A 12,158-nucleotide genomic window follows, 5' to 3' on the forward strand; every position below is an offset into this window, starting at 1 on the left:
GAGGGTGTATATATAATGCCCATGCTCTGCGCGCTCTGTGCGCTCTGTGCGCCCTGCACCAACAGGGCCAGCAGGGCCTACAGAGCCAACAGGGCATACCACGTGACTCAGCCTTGTTCTCCTATGGATCCCCCCACGTGCCCAACGAGTGTGATGAGTCGTGCTCGTGCGGCTCGTGACCGGTCTCCTTCAAGGCTGTGTCCAACATTCAGCCAGTATGAGGGGGATCTATTAACTCTGGTACAGAATCAATGATTACTCCGCTCCGATATACATCAACTATTTAGTTTATATGATACATATCTCGATTACTCCGGACGATAACTACAAAGTTATAGCCTTTACGCCTACGGAGAGAAATATTAAAGATAATTATCTTCACCGAGAGTTATTCACTCGCTATGATACAACCCATTAATAACCTTCTACGATGACACTTCAGACAGGTAGTCTTAGCGAATATGAGGGGTGCTGGTGAGCCGCAGTTCGAACACGACTTCCCGCCTAGTTCTGATATGGTTGGTGATATACTTCGGGGGTCCGAAGGCAGGTGAAAGAATGCAATATGAGCTGTTCAGCCATCTCGGTGCTCAAATGGAGTTGTTTCCGTCGGCAGTTGGCGTCAGTAGGGTGATGGAGGAGGGGGAAGAAGGGGGAAGACCACCAATGTAATGCATACAAGTTTAGTTTTGTACAGTGTACCATCCTTCGGAGGACGAAGAATACCAGGTACATACGTAGAATTCAAGATTTGATGGCCAGGATTCGCCGAATGGCCGCAGGGACTGGAGGAGGAGTACTGTAGCGAGAGAGCCGCGAGAGAGGGACAAAACCCCCCTTGCCCAACAATGCCTGGTTCTCGGTGCCTGTCAGAACTACCTTCGGTCTCTCTCACACCGGTTCAGGGTTGATACGTCTGACGCGGAGCATTGTCCTCTAGTTTGACTTTCTGAGCTTCAACGGATCCTTCGCCACCATGCAAACCACATCCTTCCAGGTCAACTATGCCTCATGAAGGCAAGGGCGGAAAGTTCCCTGCTCGGAAGAGTTGGACGAAACACGTGGCTTTCAAATCCTGCCGGTTGAATAGGCCTGTCGACGATCGTTTGCTCCTGGTCTGAGTTTGCATGCCCAAAAGCCACGTCCCGACCGCGTCACTGCCCTGGAGCTTAGGCTGGTGAGGCTGGATGGCCACATCTCGTCTGCGGAGAGCGGTTCAACCTGTTTGCACAATGGATCCGGTGGAGCGGTGGAGCGGTGGAGCGGTGGAGCGAAGCAATCAGACGGTTCCGAACGAGCCTCAGGACAATTGGCGACAGCAAACACAGATCCATGAATGCGCCAGTCTGCATCGTCCACCCTCCCCATCGAACATGTCACAACCTGGGCGTATTTTCAAATGTGACGGAGCAAACGGGAGACGGCAGAGCATGGACGACGTTCTTCGGAAAGGCAAAAATGGGAACAAAAAAAGGCCCCTGTCCAACTGTTCGACCATTGGCCTGATCATTGAATTTTCATGTCCGATCCTCTTCAGCTAAAGCCCATAGGTACATATCGGCCAAACACGTGTAAACAGACTGGCTCAGGATTTTGTAGGCAGGACGCCACATCCTCAATCATATATCTCTTATCATAATAACAGATATCCCAAGCAGATGAAACTTGATCGGCACTTGGGGTCATCACCGAAACACCTCAGGCCGAATTTATTCTCTTCCGCCCTTCGTTCTCACTTCCGCGTAGAAACGTGACAACAGACGGTCCAGGAAAAGGCACGAGGAGTCGGCTGAAGTTTGTACGGTGCCTCTCTGGCGGCCATTGCTCAAATTCCCTCGTCAGATTCGCGTCTCTCCTTCACCGATGCTTACCTCTTAAACAGCCCGAGTACATCCTCCTTCCTCCAGTCAATCTCCAAACTTCCATCGTAAACTCTCTCCACGATGATCTTCATCCGATCATAGGCGTGAGCGTACCTAACTGCACACTCCTCAAACACCCTTCCTATCAAATCCTTCTTTCCTGGTCTCTCCGACGCTGCCGAAGAATCATCCCCGTCTGCAAAGTGCTTCTCGATCCTCTTCTTCAACGTCTCCACTCCCTTCCTAACCTCCTTTGCGTCATAGCCCCCTAGAATCTTCTTGGCCGCACTGCGTGAGTGGGACGGCTTATTCGCGATGGACGTGGATGACGGGTCGCTCGCCTTCATAAGGGCTTCGGTGCTTTCCAGGAAATCAAGCCACTTCCCCAGTGGCCGTCGGATCACAGCATCCGTATACTGTGCCAAGTGGGCTAATTGATCGCGCGAGGCTCGCTCAACCCATTCTTCGAGAACCACATTGTTATGCGTTTTCACTTCCTCGGCGAAATAATTCATATTCTCGATCAAGAGAATATGGTGATTCAACGCCTCTTTATCTTCTGGATCGCCGCTCAATGGTGCGTTCGAGTGTGCTGTCGCTGCCCCGCTAGAAGAATCTCCCACCGGATTGTCTTTGGCGATGAAATTGAGCGATTCCCACGTGGCTTTCAGAAGTTTGGTGTACGCGTCATTGACGATGAAGCGCACTTCGAGTGACTCTTGGTGGGCGAATTCCTGCGGAATCATGTCTTCGACCACGGTTATGAAGTCCGGGAAGATCCTCATAAACGAAATCAGCCCTTTCCTCTTTTTTACTTTCACCTTGGTTTCCTCTATCGCCTTGACTTGTTCTTCAACGAATTTGTGGAAAAGACCGGTCAATCTGTCGTGAAGGGTCCTTACCGTCCGAGTGATGAATTCTTGATTCGTTTCTTCATACTTCGACAAGCACTGTTCGAGAGACACCAAGACGCCCACGCCCTGTAATTGATCCATCTTGAAAACCCATTCCACCAACGCTTGGAGGTCCGCGGGCCAGAATGAGTAGATCCCTTCGGTGGTACTCTGCACGATCTTGGCCATATTACGATCCGGATCGAAAGGCTGTTTCGCCTGCAAATTGGGAAGCTTGCGCTGTTCAGGCGGCCGAGATTGTACTAGCTCCGCAAAATTTTCATTCGACTGCGAGTTCAGATGGAAGAAATGGACGACGAAATTCTGTTCTTCCGAAATAGCTGTGGCCTGTTGCTCAAGCACGGCGTCAAATACAGCCCAGGCGTCGGTTTTGCCGTCCCGTCTTTCGCTAATTGAATGTCTCGTGGCATGAGTCTTGACTGCCCTGCTACGTTTGACCGTAAGCTTGCGGGCTGCTGTTGAAAGATTGGACTCCTCTGCCTTCTCCTTGTCTTGGTGCGTGAAAAGGATTTCTTGCTCCTCTCCCATGGGGTGCCTGGCTGTCCTCCTAAGACTCATGGTGAAGTCTCGGAACTGCTCCTGGTAGATACTCTTGACATTGATTTCGTAGCTGCCGATCAATGTATGCCATTCGTACTGATTGACCTCCCGTACGAAAAGCATCATGACATTGTAGACCCAAAGCTCTTGTCGGGAAGCATTATAAGCCCGCAGGTTGAGCGTGAGGGAGGAGGTCCCAGAAGAAATGCTAACGCTAGCATTTTCCTCACTTGTTCGCTGCTCGGCTAACTGGAACATGGCCTTCATGTGCTGATTGAAGCGGTTGACGAACATCATACTTTCGTGCTTGTATTCCTCTTTCTTCTCGCGCACCGCTCGCATCTTGGTGAGGTCCGCTTCGGCATTCGTTCCCAGTCCGGTGCGGTTGTTCGCAGTAGCGTGACGAAGTTTGTTCTCGCGCAAATCTGGATCGATAATCACCATTGCGCTGTAGAGCAAAGTCAATGCGTGCTCGACTTCTTGAACGTCCTTAAAGTTGTCGATAGGCGTAAGCTGCAAAGCGCGAAGATCTGATGGGGATATTGTCAACATTTTCAGGAGGTTTTGCAACTCAGCCTGCAGCAACTTCTGATTGGCAGTCTGCACTTGCAATCCTTGTCCTTGAGCCTCGATGTATTCGATATCTTCGTGGAGAGTATCGAGTTCATGCGCATAGAGCGTCAACAGCCCGTCAAGCTCTTCACATTCGGCGATGGCCTTTTCGAATGCTTTTCCGAGCTCCTGCACCTTGATCTCTTGGTGTTCGACGTGGCCGAGCCAGCCACTGGCCTGGGCCCGGCCAATCTCCCTTCGAATGTCGGTCTCGAAATTCTCCAGAATCTGGTCACTCGCAAGCCTGCCATCCCATGCAAATTCTGTCAAAAGTTCATTCAAATCTGCTCCGCGGCTCTCGGTGATCCGCGGATCAATCCCTAAAGCTGTGCAGTGCTTTTCTACTTCTGCTTCTAGCTTTTGCCGACGTTTTCTTTGTGGCGAAGCTGACCGGCCCTTATCCGGCGACTCTGCTCTTGTTTCTTCCTTTGGTCCCTCAGGCTCGACAGGGATAAACCTCGTCGTAGGCGTTTCTGACTTAGAGACGCTGTCTGAGGTCGCCGTACGCTCAATCTGAACTCGCGGTACAGCATCACCCGGCCCAAGTTTGGTCTTAGGCTGATCTTTCTCTACTTCCGTAGTGGCAAGATCAGAGGTTGCGCTCTTCGCATCGTCCGAGCTCATACCTCTCTTCAGTGGAGCTGGGACCACACTGGTGATGCCATCCGGCTCGTTGGAGAGTTTCTCCTGCATGGCCTTCAAGCGCGCACCGGCACCGCCTTGACGGGGTTGGAATGCGCCAGCGGCAAGAGCAGCCTTTCGAAATTGAGTCGCGATGTCCTTCCCGGATCTCTTCTTGATCATGGGACCAAGGCCGGGGCGATGTTCCTCTTCAACCTTCGGAGGGGCCGGAGGCTCCAGTGGCTCTGGAGCCACAGACTCGTTTGCAGTCTTCAGAGCTTCGGGCTCTGACGTCGTCACTTCGTTGTACACGGCCTTCGGTGGTACAAGGTCGTTTGCTTGTGGCTGCTTCTTCTCCGCCGCGGCCTTGTCGTTCACGAAGTAATCCGGTTTTCGCTGCAATTGCTCCTCTTTGATGGCAGTCGGTGTCCCTAACGGAGTTACAAACGCACTGTTATTCTGACTCGGAGGAGCCGGTTGTTCGGATTTGAGGTCAGTTGTAGCGGTGGCTGGCTTCTTCCGCTCAGGGAAGAGTTCAAAGTCGAGAGCTGGGAGACTGGGAGGCGGTTCAGGCGTCCTGCGATCGCTCGCTGCCGTGCTCGGCCTCGAATTGCTTAATGGTTCGCCGCGACCGGCATCTCTCATTGAATCTTGACCCATCATAGGCCCCGGTCTTTTCGCCGCAAAGTCTTGACCACCGGCCTTTGCGACGCCGGGGCCATTGGGTCTCAGAGGCGGTGGCTCAAGTGCAGGATCGGGTCGCTGGAGTGACGATTGAGAGCCTTTTGGACTGATGGATGGTCGCAGCGGTGCCGGTTGTAGGCTATCGGACAGCGACGGCGTACGAGCTTCGTCACGCCTTATCTGAACGCCATAAGGCTGTGTGCGAGGGCTATCTTGCACCAGAGGGCCCCGGTTTGGTCTAGGCGGTAAGCCTAAAGGCCGCTCTTCAGCCTGAGAGGGTGGTCGCGCCATCTCTCTCGTCGGGGGACGATATTCTTGCCGGCTGACTGCTCTATTTTGGTCTTGTAGCTCCGTTCGATTGCCATCTCGGCTCGGGGGAGGCTGAACAACATACGGAGACTGTGGCCGGTTCGTGCTGAGAGCTGGCACGGCAGCTGGATGGCTCGGAGCTAGAGCAGGCGGGGGAGTTGGGGATGGGACGATCGGGGAGAAATTGGTTCTGGAAGTAGGAGTGTTCTGAGTCGATGGTACACCAGTGATTTGTTGTAGTTCCTGCGGAGCAAAGCCTATGAGATCCGGAAGCTTTCCACCGGTGTACTTGCGGTATATCTTGATCAAACTGGCAATGAAGAAATCCTTCTCTTTCGGTGTAGGGGCAGACCAGAAATAGGGCTTGCCCAGAGACACGGTGAAGCCCGTATTGGATGCCCACTGCTTCTCCATCTGCTGCTGGGGGTTCGCGGGCACGAGGGCCGTGTATGAAATGATGGCGGTCAACTCGTCGAGATTCCATGTCTTGCCGATGGAGAAAGATCCATTAGAGTTCTCGCGGGCCTTGTGGACTCTGACCTTGCCGGAGCGGCGGACGGCGACGAGGATGACCCTGTGCTTCTTGTTGGAGTGAGGAGAGTCCGGAGGAGGAGGGGAGGAGGGATATGAGGCATCTTCGAGCACTCGGACGTGGGTGATATATGACTCGAGTTGCATCCCCTCGGGATCTCGCTTGCTGAAGCAGGCGTCGATGATGCGCCTCTTCTCATCTTCGAATCGCGCGGCGCGAGACTGGTTGGTATCCTGCTGGTCGGGCTGCCTCGTATGAGGCCTGGGCTGGGAGAAGTTGTGGTCGCCATTAGAAACGGGCGCAGGCTGTCGAGGCCCGGTGTTGAGAGGTTGTGGTGGTTGCTGATTCATCGTTGAGAGAGTGCGAGGTTAACAACATCATCTTCCAGAGGCGGGGAATAGGGAGGACGAGGGAGACAGATGATTCATGGCTGTTTTAAAGGTACAAATGGAAGAACACAGCCTGCCCACGGTTTGTCGTCCACAAACGAAGTTTAGGTCCTCATCCAGACGTCGAGACGTGTACGTACTCTGTACCAAAAGACGTGAGTGTAGAACTGCGCATGGCTTTGGCGAGCACGGAGAGCAGCCAGCCGAAAGCCTAAAACGAGAGTCGGGCACCCAAGCCGTAGGCCTGGCCTGGTAGGTCAAGGTAGGGCTAGGGGGGCTTAGGAGCTTAGTGGTTCGGTGATCACGGCCGCTGTTGCAGGTGGCATTTCCACTTGTGGGCCCCTCCTACACTGCCTCCCTACTTGGTACAACACTTGACCACAGCTCGGTGCCAAAGGACTCAGTAGGTATTCTATCTACCTTTTCCCCCTTTCCACCTCCCTTGTGCCGCGTACAGAGTGTCGAGTACTTGTTGGGGGTGTATAGAAGCCCCTCTACAATCAGTAGGCAACTTCAAAAGATGGGTATTGTCTTTTCTTCTCCTTGTCTCAACCATCCCAATCCAATTTGTCACTTAGATCGCCCACAGTTAGTTGTAACTTGAACCCGAATCCCTTCCGCTGTCCCATCTCTTCCATTCCTCCACAGTATCTCGCCACATCCATCTCAAAATACGATAGATACAGCAATTCAGAATGCCCAGCCAAACACATCTCTTCCCATTCTGGACACAGACAATGACGGATGAGATGGTCCACCTTGCCCGTACAAGAATCCGTTTCCCCTTCCGAATGGCGCCAGGCTGAAATGGATGTAGTACAAACACAGAGGATCGTGGTCATAAGTTACCGCAAGAGATGGCTTTGCTGTTTGCGCCCTGAACTCAGCCCAATCCAAACATGTCCCTATTCAATGCTTCGAAAATATAGCGGTTCGCCACTTGTGCTCCTTACTTCCCAAATAATCTTTCACTGTTCTCCACCATCCACATCACCGCCTCATTTTTCATCTTAGTGTCGCTAAGCTCACGGCTCAGACTCTCTGGTCGCATGATGGTCGGTGCAAACACTACGGCGATGTTCATGCTTGTCATGAGATTCTCTCTCTCTAGTTGAACCACCCGTGCGAGGTGTCGAATCAAAAACTCTAGAGTCTCAAGGTGAACCCTGGGCAGTTCCTCTAACGCTCGTTGCATTGCGTCCACTCTCGTCCCTTTGTCCTCAATCGTCGTTGTATCAAGCAATTTATCGTAGACATCAAAGGTGATGAGTGGGGTGGGGAGCCGTCGGAAATACTGTTTCAGCCCAGAAGTAACGGCGTGGATGTCGAGGTCGGGATCGGAAAGATCAAATTCCTTTGATGGGTTCTCGAACCAGTCTTTGACTTGCTGGACCTGCGAGTTGCCTCCGGATTTTCGGTAGATGCCTTCAACATCCATGCCTGATGAGGTCAGCGTCGCTGGGGGAAATGCTTTTGGACAGGACTCACCACGTGACTCTACTTCTCCAACACACCTCCTCACAATCATAGGGACAGTGGTCTTCTCATATTCGGCCCGTTGCTCGAGCTCGGAGCCAAACAACTCTGTTTTCACCATTAGCGGGAAGAGGGCTGAATCAGTGGGCAGGTCCTTACGTGCGCCAGCTTCTGCCAGCAAAGACGGTGTGCTCGCATTAGCTTGGGCGGCGTACAGACCGTTGGACTTGGGCGCCACTTTCTGAGTGCTGAAGAAACCAAAGCCACTTTGTTTGACAGGTTCCGGTTTGGTCTTCGGCAGACCTGAGTATTCTTGACCAGCGCCAGTTGTTGACCCATAAGCCCCTGTCTCTGCAAATTGTAGGTCTCGGCTGTAGTTCTGTTGAGTTGATGAGAATGCCCCTTTCAGACCTTTCGTGACCCCCTTGGCCACCTTCTGTCCTTTTCTCCAATCAAACTTCCTTGGTTGGCCTTTGCGTATGTCCACCATTTGAGGACCTTGGATGACGGTCACAGGCTCCGCTTCACCTTGTAGAGTGCTTGCAGAATCGATATTGGTCAAGTCGGTAGACATGTTGCGTATCTCCCTCGAATCAAAAGAGACGTTTGACTTCTCTTTGTGGTGAGAATAGATTCCAAGTCCATTCATGGCCGACTTTTGCTGATCCGCTTGCGCCCCCGAATTGGCCTTATACAAGCCTTGGATCTGGTGCACCAACTGATTGTTAAGCTCAGCCAGCTGGGCATTCTTCGAAGACAGCTGTTCAAACTCCATAAAGCTCTTATCTTTCATTTGAGTGAGATTGGCTATCTCATCCACCAGATCATTTCGTTTCTGGATTGAAGCCTCGATCTGAGGCCCGAACGAGTCCTTTAGCTTTTCCAATGCCTCTGCAAATTCGCGAAGCACAACGTTGCTCAGTCTGCCAAGGTCGAACGGCTCCCCGCTGTGCTTGGCAGCAGCCAGGTGCTCCGTCAGGACCTCCAACTCTCTTATGACAATCTCTTTTTGTGTATCGAGCACAACTATTGTTGATCTTTTCTCCTTGAGCTCGACGTTTACCTGCTTGATATTTGCGGCCGAGTCAAGTTGCATTTCCAATTCGGCTATTCTCTTCTCCCGCTCAATAATCTTTTGCCGCTCACGTCGAAGCTCATTCTTGAACCAGGCGAGTTCATCGCGATTTTCCGGTGAGGCGGTGCTAGGACTGCTGATTTCCTGGCCAATCGACGAGATGGGCATGGCAGGCGATCGAGGCCAGCGGTCCTTGGAAAGCCGTCCGGTTTTGTCACTGTAGCTACGACCGTGACGAACAGAATTCGAAACCCTCCTAAGGAATGATTCATGCGCGCTGGGCTCTTCTCCACCCATGATCCGGGCCATATCCTCGTCCATAGTGAATTCTCCGCCCGTTGAATATCGAGGTAGACCTGGAGACTTGAAGCCATCCACATATCTTGGATTCTCGGACTGGAGGGTACTGAAGGATTCGTTTCTCGACCTTGAGTGATCGGAAGGTGGTAAAGGAGGTATGCGCGGGTCCACGAAAGATTCGTTACCCGTCTTGGTGACATTCTGAAGATCTTGAATCAGAGAATCATCTCCCGTATCGCAGATACTTTTTGAGTTCGGTGAACTTATAGGACCGGAAATGACCTTTCCACCATTTGCTTTGGCGAGATCGGCTGGCGCTTTGGGAGTGGACGAGCTGCTGTTGGCCAGGCTTCCGCCAGACGGAGGCCCAATATTTGCCGCAGCGGCCAGTTCTTTCCTAGGTATCGCTGGATTCCGCTTCGCGCTATCCAAAGAGTCGCCTCGCTTGGGGAGGTTTTGTAAGATCGATGTCGCGGGCAATTGTGCCGGCTTGGGAGATTCATGTGGGCCACTATAAGCTGGACTTGAATCGTTCGACAGCCGGGGCGTCGAGTAGTCGCGGTCTGAGGGTGACCCAATGTCCGGGACATTCAATGTTTTGGCGGCAAGCTGCTCCAATGGATCTGTAGGGACATCGGCTCTGGGGGTTGAATCCTCTGAACGTGAGCTCGGTGTCGATGCAGAGAACTTCTTGGATTTAGGTGCTTCTTGAAGTTTGAATCTTTCGTTGTGTTGTGCTTCGTTGGAGTGAACAATCTGCGATAAACGAGGTGAACCTTCTGAATTCTTGGGCCGCTCTAACGGGATGTAGGGCGATACTGTGGCAGAGCCAGATATGCTCAGATTTGCTCCTCGGCGGCTTTGCTCAACCGCTTCTCTTGAAGGTAGACGGCCCTTCTCTTGGTAGGCGATATGGGGACTTGATGTATTGGATTTGGCAACTTGCGACTGGGGTATTGGAGCGGTGGATTTGCTAGTGAAATAGTCGGTAGGCTTCTCTTCGACGGATTTCTGAAGCATTTGGTTCGAAATGCTAGGGGACTGCGTCGCAGGTTGCGGGGTAGGGTCAAAGGCAAGTGGTATCAAGAATTCTTCGCCTCCGCCTGATAGATCTGATCGCTGCGACATCATTGAATGTCGATTATTGCGGAAGGTGGTTGAAGGTAACGTGAGCATATCTAGAAATAGACCAGGATTAGCATGCGAGCCGCCAGGCTTGGAGATGAGCTTCTTACCACGCGCATGGTTCTGATCCGATGTGGATGGCCTCGAGTCCGAGTCTGCTTGCAATTCGCTGACCGTCTTACTCACAGAGGGGACATCTGATGCAGGGGGTTCTGCGTAAACCTCGGGAAAGGGAGACGACTGGTTTTCCGGGATGTAGGCAGTCTTCCTGGCCTCTGGGGGCGGAATTGCAGGCAACGACTTGTCAAGCTGGACGTTGTTTGACACTTTGGAGCGCTGTGCGGTGTTCTTAGCGGTCTTTTTGCGTCTCCTGGCCATAAGAGCCTCGTGACAGTCCATGCAGAATATGCCCTGCGACGTCCTGGCATAACGTAGATTTTCGATCTTCCTCTTGCAGTTTCTGCATTTGAAGCAATTGGCGCAAAAGGCCTGATCTCCGGTGAGAATTGCCAGGTCCTCAATCTTGTCTCCGCAATTGCTACAACTGTAGGTGCAATTGTTGCATATCAAAGATCCGTCGCCCAGGAGAAGCAGATTTGCGTCAGAATCAAGGAGGGTACCGCAAGTATTGCACGCAAAGCAGTGAATGTGCCATCTATTACCAGCTTGAGGATGTCAGTCACGAAGTTGTTCCCACGAAAAGGGGCATTGCCATGTTACCGAGCTCGAATGCTTTGCCTTCCTCGAGTATCTGTTTTCTCTCTCGTCAGTTGTTTGTCTGGGAGTAGACTTGGAGAACTCTCACCTTTCCACAACCCTTACAAGGATAGGCGGCATCATCTGGGTCCATGGGGGAGTCGGGAAAGGCCACAGGGGATTCCATCGCGGTGGCCATTATGTCCTCTGATCTCGGTATTTACTGCAGATTGTCGACATATGGCGGGTTTACGTCCACATGAGATCGCTGGTTCAGAGTGACAGGATGAATGTATAGCATTAATAATCCCACTTTTTGGCTGCGAACAAAGCTCAAACACGGTCAAGTCCTATACATTGTACAATTGGCGGAATTATTTTATTCTTCTGATTGATGGGCAAAGGTCGTGTGCTGACCTGCAGCTGCAACACTGATTCGGCCAAACCAGAGGGACAATCGACGTTTGTGCCGTGGCGGAGGGTCGGTGTATGGTCTTTCTTTTGCGTTGGTGGCCAATAAGCCAACGAGAGTAGTTGGGAACTTCGAAGATCAAGGTGAAGATGCTCGAGCAGACTATCTCTGTGGTCGTACAAGAGTAAGGGTAGAGAACGAAGGTAAACAAGTTTTTAAGGATTGTGGAGGTTCAGCTCGTGCAGACAAGGCCGGGCGGAGGAGAGTGAGATGATGGATGTGGTTGCGCAGACAGCAGCCAGGTGACGGGATCGTGTCAAGTCAAACGGGTCGACGGCGGTAACGGGGAATCATGACGGTGAAACTGCTCGCAGTAATAGGGTACGTACAGCAGGTGTCGAACCTGGTGGTGGTGAAGGAAAGGGCGCATGGAAGGAGGCCGTTGCTGTCAATGGGGGGGCCAGCTTCTGGTTGTAGGAAAACGAGAGGCGGTGTTTGGTGGTGCTGAAGACGTTGCTTGGGAGTTTGCACAGAGTTCAGATGTCTTTTGGGGGGGGGATGGTGGCCTCCAGGGTCCAGGTGCCTATTTGGTTGAGTGTGCTCGTGCAGTT

General features: G+C 52.3%; 2 protein-coding genes across 2 annotated transcripts; both read right to left on the reverse strand.

Moving 5' to 3' along the window:
* Positions 1-1,867: 1,867 nt before the first annotated feature.
* Positions 1,868-6,424, reverse strand: A1O5_07212 (uncharacterized protein; the record flags this gene model as incomplete). Its single annotated transcript, XM_007747801.1, has 1 exon — positions 1,868-6,424. One exon carries the CDS (start codon positions 6,422-6,424, stop codon positions 1,868-1,870), a length of 4,557 nt encoding a protein of 1,518 aa, XP_007745991.1.
* A 988-nt stretch (positions 6,425-7,412) lies between these two features.
* On the reverse strand, positions 7,413-11,322 carry A1O5_07213 (uncharacterized protein; the record flags this gene model as incomplete). The annotated part of the gene is made up of 5 exons (XM_007747802.1): positions 7,413-7,903; positions 7,952-8,047; positions 8,099-11,104; positions 11,160-11,190; positions 11,245-11,322. 5 exons carry the CDS (start codon positions 11,320-11,322, stop codon positions 7,413-7,415), a joined length of 3,702 nt encoding a protein of 1,233 aa, XP_007745992.1.
* Between the last annotated feature and the right edge of the window lie 836 nt (positions 11,323-12,158).

The sequence above is a fragment of the Cladophialophora psammophila genome (genome assembly GCF_000585535.1).
Source record: "Cladophialophora psammophila CBS 110553 chromosome Unknown aczJe-supercont1.11, whole genome shotgun sequence".
Taxonomy (NCBI): Eukaryota; Fungi; Ascomycota; class Eurotiomycetes; order Chaetothyriales; family Herpotrichiellaceae; genus Cladophialophora; species Cladophialophora psammophila.